At 35.1% G+C, this 23,282-nt stretch overlaps 1 protein-coding gene across 3 annotated transcripts in view; it reads right to left on the bottom strand.

Annotated features, from left to right (window-relative positions):
- Positions 1-2,055: 2,055 nt before the first annotated feature.
- The window catches only part of LOC131050999 (elongation factor Tu, mitochondrial), a 36,176-nt gene continuing 14,949 nt past the window's right edge, over positions 2,056-23,282 (bottom strand). The window contains exons 5-13 of one of the 3 annotated variants that reach the window (XR_009107063.2): positions 5,057-5,161; positions 4,809-4,899; positions 4,502-4,707; positions 3,769-3,852; positions 3,631-3,696; positions 3,478-3,540; positions 3,151-3,391; positions 2,909-3,056; positions 2,056-2,595 (exon numbers count right to left, since the gene is read on the bottom strand). Coding sequence is in view for 1 of the 3 variants with exons in the window: in XM_057985322.2 (XP_057841305.1) it covers positions 2,989-3,056; positions 3,151-3,391; positions 3,478-3,540; positions 3,631-3,696; positions 3,769-3,852; positions 4,502-4,707; positions 4,809-4,899; positions 5,057-5,161 (924 nt within the window). In the remaining 2 variants the exon portion in view is untranslated. Of the gene's footprint in view, positions 2,596-2,639; positions 3,057-3,150; positions 3,392-3,477; positions 3,541-3,630; positions 3,697-3,768; positions 3,853-4,501; positions 4,708-4,808; positions 4,900-5,056; positions 5,162-23,282 lie in introns of those variants that run through there. The other 2 variants (XR_009107062.2, XM_057985322.2) reach the window with 2 other exon arrangements.

Below are 23,282 nucleotides of genomic sequence, written 5' to 3'. Positions count from 1 at the left end.
AAATGACTTGCATGACTATTGCCTACAGTAGCTTGACTACATACAAATCTTAAGGGTGTTTATAATTATTAGATCTTTTCAACAAAGTCAACACTATTCGGACATGCTATTTATATAAGATTAAATATTTTGTTTTCAACTACACTACTGTACAAAGGCTCGAGTCAATTTCAGAAATATTTTTAGCATAGTTGTACTCGCCAAGGCCTTTAAAAAACTCACTGAAAACTCAACAACTTTAAAAAATTGCTTAAATTTAATAAAAATGCATTTTTTTTTAGCAAAATTCAATGAGGAGATGCATCCAATGAGTCAATAAATGAGTACAGAAAAGAAACAAGTTGAGTCTAGATATATTTGATTGATTTCAATGCAATTTGGGCACAAAATGGCATCCTCTTGTGGAATCATAATGATTGATAGACTGAAACAAAATGAAATAGCAAATTGTTCTTGTAAAAGTAAAAGTAAATACTACATCAGAACATTTTACATCTTCTTCCCAGCTCTAGTCAAAAACAAGGGAGAGATAAAACTAGAGTGTCTAGTCCTATGAGTCCGATGTCACTTCTCCACCTCGCCAAAAATTAAGTTGAGGGTAGCACCCCTTGCGGGGGTCTAAGGTTGAGAGAGGGGTAGAGAGAGGTCTAGATCTCGGGGAGAGAGGAGAGAGTGAGATAGAGAGTGGTAGAGAGATCTCAAATTCAGAGCAAATAAAGTGAGATAGAGAGAGTGAAAGAACGAGAGAATGTTGATAAGAACCTACTAATTACTGAAATTTGACTAAGTCTGATAATTTAAAAAATCTTCTAAAACCTAGAATTTGTATTATAACTCTTAGAGATTTGAAATCACTTTCAAACATCATGCCAATATATACATGAAATATTACTTAAAATATAAGAAAGGAAAAAGACATACATGAAATATAACTAGAGTATAAGAAAAGAAAAATATAACTTAAATGTTATATTTCATGTATATATTCTGATAAAAAGAATGAAACTGACTTAACAAAAAAACAAAAAACTTGCCGAGTTACAAAAACTAGCCAAAAAACTCGACAAGTTAATGGCATAAATACTCGCGAGTTTTTCAAAACTCATCGAGTACTCAGCAAGTATTCCATCTATGATTTGTAGTCCTTGCACGGTAAATGCATAACTTGTCAAGATCTTCTCAAATACTTGTTTCATAATCTAGCATATTACGCTTTGAGACAGTCAAATGAAAGCTGTAATTGATCTTCTGAATCATTTTCACCTCCTGGACGTTGTCTCGCATATAATATACAAACTGACTCGTTGTAATAATATCAAGATTTTGCAATAAAATAGTACCCCTTTTATGTCATTCTTAGAAAGAAAGTTACTTTTTTCAATTTAAACCATACAATGACATAAGGCACGATTTTGCACATTATATAATATGCTTTCTTTTAAGTTTTTGAAGCTCTTACTCATTGAATCGAGAATCTATTGTGATTTATTATTACCAACTACTGCGTCTTTAGTAGTCCACGTGAATAATATGTGAACTCATCCATTCCCTCCCATTCTATTTATGAACCTAGAGCAATTTACAGATCTAGACCAGCTAATTAACTAATGTAACTTTTCCTACGATAACTATTTTTCTCTTGAAATAGCCCAAAATCCCAAGAGAGAATTATCTGGCTGGGATTGACGCTCATATTTTAGTGAACCCTGGAATCACAATAAAGTGGACTTGCTAGAAATAGACTTAATACTACAAACATTTGGATGAGTAAATATAATATTACCCTACCCCAAAATTGGACATGAAGTTTCCTCTCAACCATTTCAAGTAACTATACCCTAATGGAAAGTGACACCCAAGGAGGCAGAATTAGGCTTATGCATATACATGGGTTAGAGAGAATACTCGCATGCATGTGAGGAGGGAGAGGCTCAATTACAAGTACTAGAGTCACTGGCAAGATGCTATGAGATGGATTTTTATGTAATGACAGAATTATACTATGTAATACAAGCTTATAAATCGATAAATCATGTTATCTAATGACCAAACAAATGGTACAATAAAATGGCAGTATAGATCATCTGCATTTAAATGAACGGTGTCCACAACATGGCACTGCAATATACATGACTATTGTGGTGAAGATATCACATATATCATCTCAACATTTATTACATCAACTTTTAAAATATAGCTGGTGCTAAATAATTGGTTCCATTATATCAACTATGCCGCGTTTTGTGAATAAAATAAAAATTACAGGGTGAAAAAACATGCATAATCATCATTTGATTCAATTTCTTATCCCAACAACCCAAAACTCCCGATCACAAACTTAAAATCCTAATTATACTACTGGTCATAAACTTGGAATCCTGAACTTGGAATCCTGACTATGGCACAAAAATGCTGGCAATGAACTGGAAATCTAGCTTAGTTCAACTCATCCTTGGCACAAAAAAGAGAGAGACAGACCTTCCTTGTTTTTTCACTTATCCCATCCCTGCAAGTTCTTTACTTAAGTGAATACCAAAATACATCTGCACACATTTCTTTACCCAGTGCAAAGATAAGCCTTTGCCTCATCCGCACCTATATAAAAACATTTTCTTAATAGAATTTCCAATGTAAGCCAGTAAAGAAAGAAAAGATATTATTTAATCCTGAACATATTCAACTGAGGCACATAACTCGCACTTTGACAATCTCAACAGTCCAGAAGTGTCCTTGTAAATCTAGAGTCATTTAGCTGTGGTTCAAAGTTGAGTTGGGCGAACTTGTAAAGAATCGGGCGAATCTTCAAACAATTAGATTAAATGTAATAAGAAAATCAATGAGAAACAAAATTTCTCTTCATCATTAGAAGACTTATTGCCAAAAAGTTGTATTTCAGGAGCCATCCTACCTAACATTTGAGCGGCTGTTTCCTTCAAAATTTCCCTCACTGTAGTATGAAAACAAATATCTATCCTTCCCATTTTCTATCTAAAAGACCTTTGAGATCACCCCTGCGCCAACAGTCCGGCCTCCTTCCCTTAGAGCAAACCGTTGTCCTACATAAATTTATGAGTGAGAAAAAAATCATCTTAATGCTTAAGCTTTTTATTTAAATGTCATCAAAATCATACCAAGTCATACTTAACATACCAGGTTCAATTGCTACAGGTGATATAAGTTCAAAAACTGCAGTAACATTGTCACCGGGCATGACCATCTTGACATTCTCTGGTAGCTCAACCTTGCCAGTCACATCTGCTGTTCTCAAATAGAATTGTGGTTTATAATTGGAGAAAAAGGCTGTATGGCGGCCACCTTCATCCTTTGTAAGTACGTATATTTCTGCCTCAAACTTCTTGTGTGTTTTAACTGTACCTGGCTTGCAAACAACCTGCATTAATTGTCCAAGGTGCATCAGAGAGGTTGTCCCATGCAACTAGTTCCCAAAGAAAACCAGTCATTTCCTTGAATAATCACCTGCCCTCGGAAGACATCATCACGCTTCAGCCCACGCATAAGGAGACCTACATTATCTCCAGCCTGTAACAGCCCTCTCTTAATCATCATCTGCTTTCAAATGAAATAAAATCAACCAAATGAAATATACAGTCATTCATTAGAACAGCATACCTCGCCTCGGTCAAGTATTTTCTTAAACATCTCCACACCAGTAACAGTACTCTTTGTTGGAGCTCCCTGTTTCAAAAAGCAAACTGTAAATAATTGTGGAAAATCTCACACACTCCCCACACAAATACAGATCCCTACCTCTTTTAGTCCTAGCACTTCAACATCCTCACCAACTTTAATAGTTCCCTGCTCAACACGTCCAGTAACCACTGTTCCACGACCCTGGGGCAAATGATACACATAAAAAAGTTAAAAAAACAATAGAACATTTGTTCATTTAAATCAAATAGCAGAATCAAATACTAAAATCCCACACAAATTATAGTATATGGAGAGCAAAAGTAGAACACATATTAGCCATGCATACAAAGACGTTAAAAAAAGGAGGCATAAATTTAAAAATTGAGGACAGATGGACAAAAATAATATCACCATATGCAAATCAAGAGTGATTGAACGTGGTTAGTGAAAACGTGGTTAGTGAAAATGTGGGTAGTGAAAATGATATGTGCATGCATATATAAAATACAAACTGGACAGCAAAAATACAATACTGAAGCAGAACTAGTGAAACTACTGCTTAGCTAGAGCAAAACGTCAGAAGTAAGGCCACACAATTAAGCACACACGTACTGGCTATTACATGACCATAATGCAAATCAAAAATAACAGATTTGTTTCACACTGCAAATGCATGCCATGAGAAAATCAGTTTCTCCAGCAACCAAATGGCTTTGGAATTCCCAAAGGCATTTTGGCAGCATATGAAACTACAATTGTCCTGGTAATATTATCTCATAAATAAAAGTGCAGTTTGTAGTAGTAGTAACAGATAGGATGGTGCAGCTGCAATTTACTAGAAGAAAAGCACCTGAATGGAAAAAACATCTTCTATGGGCATAAGGAATGGTTTGTCAAGAACTCGCTTTGGTTCTGGAATGTACTCATCCACTGCTTCCATCAATTTCAAAATTGCTTTCCTTCCAATTTCTTCGTTAGTACCCTGTAAAGCTGACAATGCAGAACCCCTGATGATAGGAATCTCATCACCTGGGAACTTGTAGAAGCTAAGCAACTCTGTCACAGTTGTAACAATTAATCATATCAGTGTGTTTTAAACAATGAAAGCCATAAGATACATCAGAAAGGTGGAAGACTTAACAAGTATTAGTAAATACCACGAAGTTCCATTTCTACAAGCTCCAGTAGCTCTTCATCATCCACAACATCAACCTTGTTCAGAAAGCACACCAAAGATGGTACTCCTACCTATCACAAGAATTAACAAATATAGACGATTCATTTAATTTTGTCCCAACCAAAATCAACCAACCCAGCTTAAGTAGCACACCCGTTCAATAAAAGTGTATATATTTATGGCAAAAAAGAGCAACCAAAATTTGCAAATCAGATAACTCGAGAGAACCTGGCGGGCAAGTAAGATGTGCTCCTTTGTCTGGGGCATGGGTCCATCAGGGGCAGACACAACAAGAATACCACCATCCATTTGAGCTGCTCCCGTAATCATGTTCTTTTTACAAATTCATTTAGTACATAAAAATGGTTACACAAAATCAGCAGAAACCAAGATAAAAAAAGAATTGTTTCACATATACAAAAAACATCAAATGCACAACCCAAAAATATCTCAAATTGCCTATGTTAATTCTCTTCAATGCATCTCATTCAATGCATAATTCCACTGCCACAAACACATACTTGCTAGTATAAAAATAAAAAAATGTAATTTCTTGATGATTAGCAGCAGAGAATTATTTATAATGCACAAGAATTGAACTGCCTACACATTATAAATATTTATAACTTGAATGAAGCACTACTAGCATCACCACCAATCAAGCAGAACTGAAAAAATTTCATCTTACAAGTTGCTAATGGGAAAGATTACTCAACGTCCTTTGATTTTGGTTCATTGAAAAAAGGCAATTTTTATACATCCATCACAAAATTGTTTCCTACAGGAAACTTGTAAAAGATCTTAGTGCCATAGCCCCACACATCGTAAGGACTTTGTCCTAAATATTTGATAATAAAAAAATTGTTATATTCATACTCCTTGAGACTGTAAAATTTGCTGAAATGAATGTATTCACTAGTGCAACTCCCCAAATGTAAATGATTAACTAGCAAGCAGTTGGAAAAGGAACTTTCAACTCTCATTTGAGAGCTACGTCACTGATAACTCTGGAACACGCCCCGCAGCCCCTCCCTGTTTCATGGTGCTGGATGTAAAATTTTGCTTCACCAATGAATTTTTTATTTTTTTTTTCTAAATTAAGTCAGGTGGAGTACCCCATGTTTTTAATTTGTGTTTTAGTTTTCATCTATTTGCAGGTGAGGTAAGAATCCTGCAGGGGTGAGTAAGAGTGGGAAAATTCTTTTCAAGGCTTGTCCTTCTGGAGAACCCTCTAGCATCCTTGATTTAATCAAGATGGCTAGGCATTCCCTTTCACAAAAAGGCTTAGGCGAAATCCCAAAGACATCACAGCACAGCCCATCCCAGAGGCATTTCTCCTTAACAAAGGACCAATCATCTTAAATCGATATGGTCTGTACCTTTAATTAAATCCTATATAAAATTAAAAATAAGCATAATATCAATGATTTGTTCAGAATTTTTATCTAAAGGAGAATCTGCTATTAGCTGAATTGTTTTAAAGACCAGGAGAGAGGGGAGACTTTTTGGAGAGAGAAACCAGGAGAAGTGTGGCTTCGAGGAGATTGAAACACTCAATTTTATCACAATTCCATGTTAGCCAGAAAGATGTAGTAACAGGAATCATCTATTTCATCACGAGAGGGAAGATTGCTGGAGATGATTTCGGAAATTAGAGAAGGGACCACTGGTTTTTTTGAAGATCTTCTCAGCTCTAGAGAAGCCTCTTATTTGATAGACCAATGATAGACCAAAGTTATCTTTTCAACTTCAAAAGAACAAAATAAGAGTTTTATCTCCTTTTTACAGAAAAAAAGTGAGGTTTTCCCTGTTTCAAACACAAAAAGATAAGGCCCTAGGTCCATATGGCTTCCCTGCAGCATTCTTTCAGCACTTTGGCACATTGCGGGTAGGGAGGTATGTGAAGTTGTGGAAGATCTGAAGGAATCCAGAAAGGTGCTGTACGATTTTAATAATACTTTTGTGGCCTTGATCCATAAATCTGCTTCCCCCTCCACCTTTGCAGATTTAGGCCTATCTCCCTGTGCAATACTATTTATTAAATTATATCTAAAGGAATAGTGCTGATGTTTCATCTCTTTCTGCCTTCTCTTATTTAAGCAGAGCAGGGAAACTTTGTCCTGGATAGAGCCATCTCTTAAGGTACCATCAATTCACATGACATAGTTCATTTGACCTTTCAGAACAAATTGAAAGGTATTTTGATCAAGCTGCGCATATGCAAGGCTTACGATGGGGTGGATTGGAGATTCTTAGTGAAAATATTCAATGATTTTGGTTTCTGTCAAGTTTGAAGAGAATGAAGTTTCAGCTGTATTTCAGTACCCGTATATTCCATTTTACTTAATGGCAGCCCTATTGATTTCTTTGAGCCCACAAGAGATATTTTCAATGGGAATACTTTGTCTCCTTTCATGTTCATCTTAATGGTGAAGATCTTGGGCAGATCTTTACAGGCAGCTCATGGGAGGGGTGGATTGAAAGGACTCAAAGCTCCCAAGGATATTGAAGCTTTCACTCATGCAATATCCCAATGCAAATATTATGTGAAATCTAACTGATTTGACTCCACAAAACAAAAATGTCTAGATCTCACTTCAAAATCAGATCTACCGCAACATATATTATCCTCAATGTAATATACAGAAATAAATTATAACCCTGAGAAATATGATAATTAACACAGCTGTCCCAATAATTGATTACTCTTATTAATTTAACATATTTCAACCTACAATCAATTCAATTTACACCAGACTTTCAGGAACAATAGCAGCATCTATTATTATCAAAAATTATAGCAGATCAACAATCAATGGCACTAAAAGAGCCACCACAAAATTACAAACCCTAGGTGCTAAGGGACATGTCCAAACAACAGAACATTGAAGCTCAAACACAATCCCTATGTGCAATTGCACAATGCTGGACTAGGGGTTTTCGTCCACTAAACAGATGTGGAAATCAGGAGGTTTCGACCCTCGAATCTCTAGATGAACAGGATGTCAAATATATCTGAGAGAATAAATTCATCAAACAAGCATACCACCTCTCAATCTATGATTTTTGGCTTAGATTAAAAAGGCACTTGCATGGGAACTTTTCCTCCATAAAACAATTTCAAATTCTTTCCTTTTCCCTCCAAAGACTATTCACCATCCTTTGGCCAACACCACTTTAAGAAATAAACTTCATTACATAACACAAATAGGCCCTATAACGTATGCACCTAACGTGACGTTTTCACACATCACCCCATTGCAAATGGGGGCCCCCACTTTTTTTGCTTGTAGGTTAGTTGTCTTAGTTTAGTCGTAGTAGTTTTTGTAGCTATTCTCTTGCTTGAGAAGGGATGCAGTGCACCTTCTAGGTCAGGTCAAGGTATGAGCCTTAAGTGTGATGAGTAGTCAGGCAAGTGAACATCTTTAGGTTGCAGCATGGAAGTAATGAGCAATCAACTAAGAAGAAATGTTTGATAAGTAGCAACCAAGGTCTTGATGGTGATGTTAAAAGATGGTGGCAATGAGTGGGTTACCCCTTCCACTTCCACTTCATGCTTATATCCACATCCAGCTTGCTTGACTTCCAGTGACCCTCCAAATCCAGGAACTTCCACTGCAACCCCCAAATCCACAGCCATGTTTGAATGATTTCCACTTGCACTCAAAATCCCCGGCCTGTTTGAATAACTTCCACTTGGCTATCAAAAGCCCGACCTAAGGAGATGCAATGATGATTACACTGTTGTCTTAATGCTTGAACAATGACAAAGGTTTCTTTCATGGAAAAGAATAAAATGATTTAAATGATTGATCAGACAAATGACTAAGGCCAATGAAGAAATGAAGGCAATCAAGAAGGGAAGTCACCACTTCCACTTGGGGACTAAAAGCCCGGCCTGTTAGAAGTCAGTGCCACTGATGCTCAAACCCCCGAATAGGTTGCACTTCCAGTTAGCACCCAAATCCCCAGCCAGATTCAATGCAATTCCACTTAGCAAGCAAAAGTCCGGCCAAATATACATCACTTGTAGTATAGGCCCAAAACCCCGGCCATCCATCTCATTAGCACTTCCAGTGACCCCCCAAAAGCCCGGCCATCTTGCATCAACTTCCACTTCATGTTGAAAAGCCCGGCCTACCTTATCAACTACCACTTCCCCCTCAAAAGCCTGGACTTCTTTTGCTCACTTCCAATTACCATCAAAAAGTCCAGCCATAATCATATTTTGTCCAGACATACTAAAATCCACGGCCAAGGGCAAATAGATGAAAATCAGACCTGCAGCAAGTTTGTATACCACTTGGTGGAAACACCAATCAGACCTCTAAGAGGTGAGGTCTCAGACTGAAAGCCTCAATCAGACCTTAAGACATTAAAAAATCAGACATAAGGTCAGAAATCAGAGCATCATTTCACCCTCATTAGGAAGACATATCAAGGTAGAGAACTCAGAAAATGTATGAAATCTATATATATATATATCATAGGTGTTTGATGCTAGCTTGTTTGTTGTTGAATGTGATCAAATGAAGGACTGGATGCCAGCAATATCAAGGTTTGATGCAAGAAGTAAGTACGTAGGATGCAGGAGAAACAACTTCATCATGGTGGAGATCAACACATGGAAGTGACTCAAAGGAGAGAAGACTTCACAAGGGGAGATATCAAGTTAAGCAAGGAAGCAGATTGCTCCACATGATAAATACCCCAACATTCATTAACATTGCAAAGGAAGCGTAAGGACTCATCATCCCAAACTAAAGATCAATGTCATGAAAGAGCAAGCATGAGAGTGAATGTGTAAAAGGAAGGAATTTTACAAAAATCTTGAATTTCCTCCAGAAATCCAAGAATCATTGCTAGTATAGCAAGAGAGTAATCCAAGACAAAGCCTTCAAGTGAAGGTGATCAGGTCGGAGAAGATGGTGCAATTTGGGAATATCTCTCACCATCATCTCATTCCCTCCATCATCACTGCAAGCGCTTGGAAATGTTGAGTATCAAGAGATATGCCTTGATCACAAACATTTGTGATGAGTTACAAGAGGAGGAAGCTGAGGTGGCGCCTAGTCATCACCAACCCAATCACATCATTCTGAGTCAGGGCATCCAGGTTCAATGCACTTGACTCATCCAACGAGGAGGATAACTACCACATGTGGGCACAAAGTTCGATGCACCTAACAACATCGTTCATTGGTCAATCATTCAAGGATGGACATGTGTCCTAAAAATGTAATTTTATCATTGGTCAAGCATTAAATGCTATGTAATGGGTGTAACAAACCCTAATTAGGGTTTCTATCTTTCAATCTTGACCATTCAATTGTATTGAGAGCACTATATAAGGCTCCACTTCCTCATTTGTAAAGGTTAATAGTTGGTGGAGAACAGCAAGTAGCAGCTAGCCGTTAGAAGAAGAATAGGAGAAGGCAGAAATTGTTGCCAAGCTTGTAAAAAAACATCCTTTCCATTGAAGATATGGTGGAATGTGTTTTTTCTTCTACATATTGCATGATTTCTTGTTGAATCCTCATGTTATATGAAGTTCATTGATTGTGATGGTATAATGTGTGGATGTTGATAATTCCTTGGTTCATACTATTTGTGATTGGATGATTTTCAATTGCAATGCATAGTTAGCCTGAACAATAAAAGGTGCTAAGTTCAATAGCGGATGAGTTTATTCAAGTTGCGCCAATGTATTGGGTATTTGGGTGAATGATTCATGATATAAAAACCTTTCATTTCCTTGGAAGATCGCATCAACTTTGTATAGTTGTTGGCAACATGGCAAAGCAAAGCTTGGTTAAGGAACGTCTCCATCCACGCATGATCTATTACTATCATTGATCTTAGGAGTAGCGTAGTCTTTCTTAACCCTCATCCTTTTTATCTTTTTTTAATCTAGTAAATTTCCACGTTCCAGCCGCATTCATGCAAGAGTTCATGCAAAATGTAAGTCCCCTTGGATTACCAACAATCACATCAGCCATTGAGCTTATCCACACGTCAAGACCTGACATTTGGAACCTTGGAGTCACCTCAAGTGATCACTTAGTTCAGCATTTGAGGAGATTTTGTTCAAGAGAGGATAAGATACCTTGGTATTTTATTTTGTGCATGAAGTGCATAAAAACACATCAACGGCACCCACCAATTAAGACACTTAAAAGTGGTTACTTTATAACACACTTAAATATGACAAAGTCATTTCACTAACTTATTTCCCCAGGCCCATAGGAAATGGAAAATGGGCTTAAGGAACAACCTGGAAACTTATGAGAAGGGGACATCTCCCTCCCTAAAATTGCTTGCCCTCAAGCAATTCAAATTTGGATGCTTCAAAATGTCAACTCCTCATAAAGCATCTTCTGCTGGCAAGCCCTTCCATCCAACCAAATACTCAATAATGGTTCTATTCCTTAACTTTCTTTAACAAGTATCCAAGATAGCTGTTGGTATCAGAATGAATCTTCCTTCATCATCCAACATGCTGCCCAATGCCTTTTTTTAGGCAAGAAACAAGAATGAGGTTGTGAATTCTGCTATTCTTTAGTGTCTCTAGCTCATAGGCTATTTCTCCCTTCTTTCTTATGATCTTATAGGGGTCATAAAATCTGGGCTTCAACTTTTATGCTCCTTTCTTATTTAATGAAGACTACCTATGGGGTTGTAGCCTCAAGTAAACCATGTCTCCAACTTCAAACACTCTTTTGGTGCACCACTGATCTGCATAAAGCTTTACTAATTCTGCGCATGCTAAATGACTCTTCACTTTTCTTGATCATATCTATTGTTTTGGGTACCCTATTTTCCATGAGTGCAAGAAGATCCACAAAGGTTAAAGCATTATATCCATAAAAATTATAAAAGGTTGGCATACATATGGACACATGGTGGGAGGTGTTGTAGCAATGTTCTCTCAAATGCAACCACTTACCTAAGTTGTTCTTAGTCCAGAAACATAATTTCTTAGGTCCCTTCAATCCATTTATTAACAATTCAAGTTTGCCCATTCATTTGGCGGTGATCACTAGAGCTAGGTGTGAGTTATGTTCCTACCAAACGAAACAATTCTTGCCAGAAGTGACTCAAAAACTTGATGACCATGTCACTAAAAATGTTCTTGGGCAAACCATGTAATTAGAATACCTCCTTGAAATATAAATCAGCTATTTGGGAAGCCTTGAAATCAAAGGATATAACAATGTGCATGCTTAGTAATTCTATCTACTACAACAAATATGTAGTCTTTACCATTTACCTTGGGTAACCCAATGATATAGTGTTCATAGATATATTTTCCTGCTTCTACTCAAGGATGGGTAAGCACTAAGGTAGACTTGCAGAATAGACTTGTTTGTTTACTGCTCTATCTGATAAATTAATACATGAATTAATAATAGAGATGACAATGAATACCAGATACAGGAGTAAAAAATATCTTTATTTGCACATGAAATTATATAATACAAAAAAAGACCAGAGATGGTCAGCCAGGGATCGAAGTTGATCCAACTAAATCATACTACTTTCCATGACGATACACAATCTGTTTAAAGGTCTCGACGGTTGCCAAGAGGAACACAACCATCAACCAACACTCATAACTACCCAAAGCTGACAAACACTTAATACGAACAATTAATACATAGTCAAATAACCAATCTTATCAAACATATCAATATACATTGTGCGCTAACTACATTGTTTAGCCTTGTTTTGTTGGCAGGATGAAAATTACTTAATGCACTTGAGCACATCCCCTTTCATTCCTTCCAAGGAGAATCTCTCTCTAATACGTTTGTATGTTTTGAAACATCTAGGTTGCCCAACCAATGGAGTCTCATGTATGGCTCTTAAAATCTTTCCCTTCATCTTTGACTTTGGGACCAAACATATACTTTATTTATGTATAATTAGATCTCCCACCACATTGAAATTATCATCCTATATCCTTTCATCCAAAAAGCTAGCAGCAACATCATCCTTGGCATATTCAGATATGATGGCAATGACCCAATAAACAGACACATTAGAAATGTAATATAAAGTAGGCACACGAGATATTGCATTGGCAACTACGTTATGCTTGCCTTTTAACATATTTAATATCAAAACGATATGCCTATAACTTGCTTACACATTTATGTTATCTCTTATTCAAATCTTTTGATTACAAAAGCACATAATACCATAGAAGCATTAATCGTTTGGGGAATTAATTGGCAAAACAAAAGTATAAGATTTTTTGAAAAAATCGGGAATTAATCGGGAAAAAGTCGGATTTACAAAAAAACGTAAAAAATACAGAAAAACAATCAAAAATTATTTTTTATAAATATTTAAGGGCATTACCATAGCATATAAATATTGTAGGCAAATAAAATAGATACTTCAACACATGAATTGTAGAAAATAGATTTTCGTTGTTTATAATAAAAAAACCTGCTACTTTTCAATTTAAAGGTATTTTAACAGCATAAAGATCATGCTTTTAAGATACCTAAAATAGCATAAAGATCACGCTATTTATGCTTTCATTTTTATTTTATTTTTTTAAAAAATGAAAGCATAAATCTAGAATGGCAGCCCCATGTCCAAGGGCTTTTAAATAATGTTCCAAATTAAAATTAAATAATTTTGAAATAAATTAAAATCTCATAAAATAGTTTTGAATAAAAATAAAATAAATAATATAATTAAAATAAAACTATTTAAATAATTTTAAAATAAAATAAAACAATTCATATTTTGCATAGATGTATATAAGTTTCTATATAAAGTTTTATGTTACTTTAAAATATTTAATTCTTATTTTATTTTATGTATATTATTTACTTTATTTATTTGTGAATAAGTATTTTTATTTATTCAAAGCGATTTATCCATTTCAAAATTATTTTATTTCAATTTAAAATTATTCGAATATTTTATTTTACAACAAAAAATTTGGTGATAATTTTTTTTATTTAAATTATTTCAAAAATTGTTTTGGAAAAAATTTGGCAAATCAAAAGTATAAGAGTTTTTGAAAAAATGGGAAAATAATCGTCAAAGAAATTGGATTTAAAAAATGTATACTAAAAAATTAAAATAGATGTTTTTAAAAAAAGATACTTGTTTTTAAAAGTTGAAGGTATTTATCATTGTAATTAATAATTATGTCATACTGACAATAAAATTCCAATTAAGTTTTTAAAAGATATAATTTTAATTTTAATTTCTAAATTTTTATTTTTTAGTAAATCAATAAAATTAAGTAAACTATGATAAATTAGAAATATTAATAAGTTTTAAAATTGAATTTAAATAATTACGTTTGTTAATATTAAAATAAAACAAACTATATTTCTTAAATTTAATTGACAATTTTATATATTAATATTTTTAAATTAACTATAATATTTTTTTTTTAAATTTATGTATAAAAAATATATTAAAGCAAAATAAATGTAAATTTGTATTGTATTGTAATAAATTTAAAATTTAATTGAAATAATTACATTTATATTACTTAAATTTAATTTAAATATTTGAATTGTTAAATTTTATATATTGATAATTTAAAAATAAAATTTTAACTGATTAAAATGTATTTTTTAAATCTAGGAAAAACATATTAAATTTATATATTTATTGTAAATGTTAAATTTTATCATTTTATAATAAATTTAAAATATTAATACCTTTAAAATTTAATTGAAATAAAAACATTTGTTAATATTAAAATAAAACAATGCTATATTTCTTAAAAATTAAATTAGATTTTAATTTAACTAAATATTATTTTTTATTAAAAAATTTTAATTTTATTAACTTTATCTAAATGTTGAATTTTATGATAAATATTAGATTTAAATATTATTGTATTGTACAAATAAGAAAAAAGAGGCAAATTTATCGTTGTTAAATATTATGATAAATGTTAAATTTAAATATTATTGTATTGTAAAAGTAAGAAAAAAAAAATTATCATTGTTAAATTTTACAAAAGCAAACATGTTCATATATGTTTAAATTTATCATAAGTGTTAAATCTTACAAAAGAAAAAAATAATAAAAAATAGAACAAAAGAAAAACCCTAGGGCATGGGGAATCGCACGGGCTTGCGGATAAATCACACGGCCCTACCTGTGATAGGTTGAAAATACTACGATAACGGTGGGGGTAAATTGTGCAGGGTAATCTTTGTGTTTTCTTGCAATTTTCCACCATTTTAAACGCCAATACATGCCAACAAAGCATGTTGAAAAATGCACATTTAAAATTTTTTTAAAAATCACAATTTTTTGGGGGGAAAAATCAGCTAACCTGCCGATTCCCGATTTTTAAAGATTAATCGCGATTTTTGCTTTTGTGATATGCCTTGACCACAAACTTCCCACACACTAAGTATTGTTTGAGCTTCACTAAAGCGTGAATGATTGCTAGCATCTCCTTATCATAAATAGAGAAAAAAAAAATTGCTTCTACTAGTTTTCTATTTTTGAAAGCAATGCAATATTATTGTTGCATTAAAACCTATGTTACCCCGAGTTTCAGGGACGGGGACAGCAGGGGACGGCGGGACGAGTTTCTGGGAAGGCAAATTTTTTTGCCAATTTTAGGGATGGCGGGAGGATGGCAAAGGGGACGGCAATATAAAATATAGGGAAAATTTAAATATATGGTGAAATTTTAAATGTTCATATGAAAAATAGATAAAGCAAGTATATATACATTATATTCATATGAAAACATGGATAAAGCAAGTATATGTACATTATAGAACCTTAACATACCACATTTGTGTTCAGAATTCATTGTCAATACTCAATATGCATTCATAATTGAAAATACATTGTCAATATGCCAACACTTGTTTGCATGTAGTTCTTGTTTCTTTCTGGTTGAAGGATATTTTGATCGTCTTCCATTTCTATTATGACCTACAACCGCTTCTTTATGCACTACAAAGTTTTGGATGTTTGTGAAATTCTATACCAAGTTGTTATTCATATTTCTGAGTGCTTTTGGCTATGATTCAGACCTGTTTACCTTTCATAATTGTGAAAAGTCCAATATTGCAGACCTACAACCACTTTTTTACGCACTACCGCATTCTAAGTGTTTGTGAAATTTATTACCAAGCTGCTGCTCATTATTTCTAAGTGCTTTTGGAAGTGATTCAGAATTGTTTACCCATCATATTAGTGAAAATCCAATTTTATAGACCTATAATAAAATAAAAACATGTTTTTTTGAGCATTCGAGTCTTTTTTTGTTTTTTAAATGTGTTGGGAAAAGGGGGACGGCTGGCCATCCTTGGGACGGTTAGGGGACGGGGGGACGTCCCCAAACCATATTGGGAACAGGGGGACGTCCCCTTCGAGAGTGACTGTCGTCCCCAAGTTTCTGGGACATTTCCCACAAATTTTGCAATATTGGGGACGGCGGGGGGACGTCCCCTAGCCGTCCCCAAGTCCCCGAAACGTCCCCCATACAGGGACGGGGGATTTTAACCCAGGGACGCGTCCCCGGGTTACATAGATTAAAACAGCTCCAATGTCAATAGCAAGCACTAGACTTGAATAGATTATCTCTTGCAATTTATTAAAAGTCTATTCTATTGTCGTTGTTCACTTAAATGTTCCCTTCTAAGTCAAATTCGTGAGCGGTGTTGCAAGTTAGAAGAGTTAAGGGAATCATTTTACAAACCTTGGTAGTAGCTACATATTCCAAAGAATCCTCTTGACCGTGTCATATCTTGAGGGTGGCCAATCTTGAATGGCTTGGATCTTCTATTGATCCACTTGGACTGCCTATTCACTAATGACATGACCCGAATACAAAATCTCCTTAACCCCAAACTCACACTTTTATTGCTTGGCAAGAAACAAATTATACTCCAATATGCTAAGGACTTCATCCAAATGTTTTAGGTGCTCCTTCCCAGTTTTACTATATATCAAAATACCATCAAAGAAAGCTAAGACAAGCTTTCTTAATTGCTTGTTGAATATCTTGTTCATATGATTGGAAGTTTGTCAAGGCATTAATCAAGCCAAAGGGCATGACCAAAAATGAGAAGTGTCCATAGTGACACCTGAAAGCAATCTTATGAAAACATTCACCCATCGTGCGGATTTGATATTGTCCCAAGTCCAAATCAATCTTCAATAAGTATATAGCTCGATGCAACTCATCTATCAATTTGTCAATCTTACTCAGACCCATTTTTTATTGCTTTCTTATTTAATGCTAGATAGTTGACATGCATCCACATGGTCCCATTCTTTTTTCTCACTGATAATACTAAGAAGCAAATGTACTCAAACTTGGCCTATGAAAGATACCCACTTATGCAATAGGACAATTTGTAATAGATTTCACAGTATCATCAAGATAATTTCCTATAAAATTGTGGGCAACTTTGATTTAAATTTTTTGAATGTATTTGAACACCAAAATCACCAGTTTTTACATGAAATAGAAAAAGAAAACCAAACGATGTCTCAACCTTTCGATTTAGCAATCAATCTTACAATTTGTGCATCGGGAATAAATAACATACTAGTCCTTCAAGAAAAAACACCTCTAGGTGGTCTCACGTAAAAACGATATCTCTTTCAAGCTTGTGTTCCCAAGCGCAAGCTACGGCAGTTCGGAATATAGTGATTGTTCTACTTGCTTACTACCAAATCCTCTTTTGACCGAACTAGATGCTACCCGATACTAAACCCAATCTGCAGTTCTTCATGTTACCAGCTGCTGTGATCTGCACAGAGGCAGATTCCAGATCATCTAAGCATCCACGATGTGAATATCTGGAGTCAATGGGCTTGAAAAGGAGTAACGGTTCCAAGAAAAAAACTCCCGTGATAAGCAACAGAGACAGAGTTTGTGCAAATGTCACAACCATAGGAATAAACTCCAGCCCAAGCACAGCTCCAAAGTTTTGCTTACCAATAAGACATGGCTTTGCAATATTAATCTCCAAAATATTTCTCTTCACGGCGATTGTTTATACAGAGATCTTTGGAAGGCCACAATATGGATTGGACCCACAAAATATATTCTGCCCATAAAATATAACTTAATACTTCTGCAGCTCTATAGATATTTTTCCACAAATGGATGGCTGGACTATAATCTTGTTTACAAATAATATTGGGAATTTAATATTATCGCCAATCACTCCCGACATGTACAAAGCCACTCCGAGATACCAATGCTCAATATTAATCAAATGTTTTCCAAGCTTAATTCTTGACGCCAAGATATTAGACCCACAGCTTAATAATATTAATTGCTAATAGAAATGATAACTATTTGAATTCAAAAATATCCTTCAAATATTTGGCAATTCCAACTGAGCCACAATATTATACTATAATCGCAATATTACACCAACCACTACTTACTCGGCTTCTTTCACTAATTCCAGCCAATATGAATCAAACCATGGCTTATGATTTAATTGAACCCTCTTATTTATTCTGCAAATACTGCAAATATGTCTCTAATAGAGACTTCACAAATTTGGCACAGATGTAGACTCTATCACAAATCCACCTCTTTGGAAGAGCTAGGTTTTCATCCAACACTTTTGTCAAACTCCTAAAGGTTTTCGCCCCAAAAATCATAAATCATCATATCAAATTCACTAGCATGCTTATAAAGAACCTCCTTATAAAGACCACCAGGAAACATCTAACAATTAGGCCGACTTGAATATTTGAGTTAATTTAATAAAGTGACTTATTTTATTATTTTATTGTTTTCACTTTATTTTATAATTAAATTAATTAATTAAAGTCATCCTTTAGAAATAAAATTAATTTTTGGACAACTTAATCAATTAAGACACTATAAAAATTTGGGGACATTACAGCCTATTGTGGCCCATATCCAAAAGATATTTTATTGCCTCCTCAATCTCTTACTTGTGAACCCTACGATAACAATAAGGAATAGTTATCACCATCTTTGCACCCATTTCAAGATCAACAATGTGCTAGAACCCTCAATCAAATAATAGTCCTAGAGGAATGTCCAACACAACTTGTGCATCAATATGATGAGCATCTTTTGTGCTCATAGATGACTTTTTGGGCATGATCAAGTTGCTAACCGCCCACTCTACTTGTCCTCTTCTGAAGGTCTTTCCATCCTTTCAGCAATGATTACTCAAGGTGCTCCATTTCAAATTCCCAATACTTCCTTTCCTTCATTTCTAAATTTCAATTCTATAGATTGATAATTCAATGAGAATTCTCCAAGAGATTGTAGCCATTGTACTCCAAGCACCATATTAGTACCTCCCAAGTTGACCACATAGAGATCTTCACAAATTGAATGATCTCCAAAGACTCATTTTCGGCTACTAAATACATCGTGCACACTATATGGTAAACCCATCAGCCACAATCCATTGAATCCCTCGAAACCTTTAGCAACTAATCCCCTTCCAACCACAAGGCCTCCATCTATAAAAAATCATGGGTTCCCCCTTTGTCAATCAACATGGTGATCCTTTTGTCTACTAACACTCACAAATCTTGAATGGGCTACACCTTTAAGTTCCAAATAGAATCACAAGAGCTCCTCCACTTTTATCTTCTACTTCTTTACCAAATTTCTCTTTTGCCTTCTCAAACTCGGTTTCTTCTGCTTCATTACTAAAAATAACTTCAATATAGTGTACCTAATTTTTGCCCAAGCATTTGTAGACTCACTCCCATGGTTTTTTGCATTGGAAACAAAGTTGCTTTCTTAGTTCATTTCAGCTATCTTCATTTCTTTTCACTAGTGACGGAATCTTCTATGTGCTTGACTCTCCCTTTTGGAACTTCTTCTAGTAAATAGGAGCATTGAAATAAGATTTAATTTAAGGCAAGGAAGACTTCAAGGTGAGGGCTCTTTTAATTGTCTTGAAGAGTGGAAGGTTGTAATGCTTTGACCAAACCCTTACGTGGCTTTGCTAATCCTTTTATGAATAGAACCATAATCCTCTTATCCGATACATCAAAAACATTGACAGCCATCCTCTAAAATACTCCTATGTAGTTCTCCACTAATCTGCAGTATTTTACATGTGCTAATTAGTTAAAGTGGATTTTTGGATCAACCCTATCAAATCTTTCAACCAATCTTTTCACTAAATTGTTCAAAAGTAGTGATAAGATTATGCCCTCATGTCACCATACCATGGGACCACCATTCATGGGCTAGTACTTCCAAGTGAAGAGAAGAAAACTTGATGGTTTCTTTGCCAATCGATCTTTAATACATGAAGGTATTGATCTTATGCATCCATGCAAGAGCTGAACACTTGTGTGTCACATCATAGATAAGTACAAGAACCTTGCCCAAGTGTTGTTGCAATTCTGTGTTAGCCAGATTCTGAACTAATTTCTTCTCTATTCACAAACCATTACAGAGTTTGATGTTCCAGAATGCAATGAATAATAGATCATCCCAAATTTCCCACTCAAGAGCTCTGTATTCAGCATGAAGTGCTGAAAAATCATCTATTATCTTAATTGCGTCTTTTTTCTGATGGATCTTCTTTTCTTTGAATGAATTTGGATTGGAAGGGATTGAGCAAAGAACAAATAGTTTAGTTAAACCCCAATACACTTCCTCTTCCAATAAATGATAATGACATTCTAAGAGCTTTCTGTCGTTGAATGACTTGCATCATCATTGCCATTATGTCTTTGAATGCTTAAGCCATCTCCTTCTGTCCCACATCCAAATTGACCAGCGCTTTAAAAATTGCCTGTTCTACCTCTAGAAAATCCTGCCTCCTTTCTACCATCTTCTGTCTCTTCTAATACACTACAATCTACTATCAACAAATTGCATTAGCCCTTCTTTTACTCAACTTGGCAAGATCAAGAATCTAATACCATTGTAATATCCCCAATATGAATATTATGTGAAATCTAATTGATTTAACTCCACTCAACAGAAAAATCTGGATCTTACTTCAAAATCAGATCTACAGCAACAGATATTATCCTGAATATAATGTGCAGAAACAAATTAAACCCCTTAGAAATGTGACAATTAACATAGTCTTCCACAATAACCAATTACTCTTATTTATTTAACATGATTCCAAATTACAATTGATTCAGATAATACCAGACTTTTAGGAAAAACTGCAACATTTATTACTATCAAGAAATACAGCAAATCAACAACAAATGCAAGCAAAGGAGCCACCACAAAATTACAAACCCTAGGCACTAAGGGACCTGCCTAAACAACAGATTGTTGAAGCTCAAAACACAATCCCTGTGTGGAATTGCAGAATGCTAGACTAGGAGTTTTTATCCACTAACCAGCTGTGGAAATCAAGGGGTTTCTGTCATCCAATCTCCACTGATTGAAAAAAAAGATGCACAATCTATTTTGAGGGAAACGATTTGTAAAACAAGCATATCACCTCTGATCTTTGGCTTATAGATTTAATAGGCATTTGAGCACCCAAGTTTCCCTCCATAAGATAGCTTCAAATTCTTTCCTCTTCTCTCCATCAGACAACTGCAAATCCTTTTTTTTTTCCTCCAAAGGAACCCCACTCACAATCCTTTGGCCAACACCATTCTAAGAGAGAACTTTATTAAATAACAAATAGGGCCTATAACCTGGGTGCCCACTAATTGAAACACTTAAACCATTTACTTTATAAAAAACTTATATATTACAAAGTCATTTCCCTAATTCATTTCCCCAAGCCCACAGGAAATGGAAAATAGGCTTACGGAACAAGCTAGAATCTTATGGGAAAAGGGGACATGACAACTCACCAGCAATTTGCTGATGGCTATGTTGTATAAAGATGCAAGTTTGGAAGAAGCCAGGAAAATTGAATCTCTTCTAGCAACCTACACTTCAGCCTGAAGCCAAAGCATTAATGATAAAAAAATCTGAAATCTTTTTTGCAATTAATCTGTCTTTGTTGTGGGTTAGGATTGCTCATTTGTTGAGTTTTTGAATTGGTTCCCTTCTAAGCAAATATTTAGGATTTCCCATTTTTTTGGTACTTGAGAGATCCCTTCTTTAGAAAGTCTGGTGGATGCCTTTCAAGGTAGGCTAAGTTCTTGGAAGGATATGCATCTGTCCTTGGCTGGCAGGATTATGTTGATGCAAACAGAATCACATTGATGAGGTCAAATTTAGCCAGTCAGCCAATTATCTCATTTCTGCTCTCAAGTCTCCAGCAAGTATCATCAGAAGTTTGGAAAATATATTTAAAAAGTTTCATTAGCAAGGTTCAAGAGATCAACAAGGAAAATTCCTCACCTTGCTTGAGACAAAGCTTGCTCTCCTAGAGAGAAAAGAGAAGTAAGGGTTAGGCGTTTGGAGGGTCAGCATTTTGCCTTGGGAGATAAAAGCTTGTTTGGGGTTTGTTTTCTCAGCCCAAAGCCAAGTGAGATTAATTGCTTCAAAAAAAAATATACTTGTACCCTGATGATCATCATAGAATTTTGAATATAGCAAATCCTCAGAATGAATCCCAAATTTGGACATTAAAAAAGTATAGGCCCATTATTACTAATCCCTTCTCCTAGAAAATTCAAAACGGACTCCAGGCTGACTTTTGAGAGGAATCTTGAAATGGACAGCTTCCTTTAAAATCAACTATGGGCAACCTTTCTAGAGACTGGGAGAGCATTTTGTTATTAGTGGGAAAGGATTTGATGGGTTTTGTGGTGTCACAGTCAAAAGATCCTTCCTTGAACCTCGTTCCAGAAGATCAAAATAGAAGCTTCAAAATATTTTTACTAAGAGAAAAGTTAATTTCAGTTGGGAGAATAATGGCATTTGTTGGACTGGTTCAAAGTTGGGAAGCTATTCAGCAAAGCTGGCCTATTGGCCAGCCTCAAATCACTCTAGGATTTATTCTGAACTCAAGAGAGGCTGAAGAAAGTTAGGATTTTGGGTCCTTCTCGCTGTATTCTTTGTTGTTGCGATGAAGAATCAGTGTCCCATCTTCTTATTTGTTGCTCTTTTGCAGTTAAAATGTTGGTCTTGGCTGTGTACCAAATTGAATTGGCCAGAAGCCTTGCCTAAGACGCTCTTAAAACCTTTTTGGTCCTGACCAAGTTTGAAACCAAAAGCAGTTTTCCATAATATTTGTGCCATTTGCCCTTATATGCTAATTTGGCATGTTTGGAAGGATAGAAATAGAGAGCTTTTCAGGCCAGGTCTATAACAGTTAGAAGATCATTAACAAGATAGAGGTTGCAGTTTAAAAGGCTGTTATGACTCAAGCTGAGGCAATGGCAATGCTGCAACAAGGGAAGAAGGTTGCCAAGTGGAATTCAATGCTTGCCAAGTCTTGGGGGCTGTTGTAATTTCCCCCTGTTAATGGACCTCAATGGATTAAGCCGTTGCAGATTTCTAGAAATTTGGGGAGATGAATCCCTCCCCCGTCATGAGTTTCTAAGA

This window comes from Cryptomeria japonica, chromosome 6 (assembly GCF_030272615.1).
Source record: "Cryptomeria japonica chromosome 6, Sugi_1.0, whole genome shotgun sequence".
Taxonomy (NCBI): Eukaryota; Viridiplantae; Streptophyta; class Pinopsida; order Cupressales; family Cupressaceae; genus Cryptomeria; species Cryptomeria japonica.
Note: the sequence above shows the minus strand (reverse complement) of the source record. Positions and strands in the feature narration are given on the sequence as shown.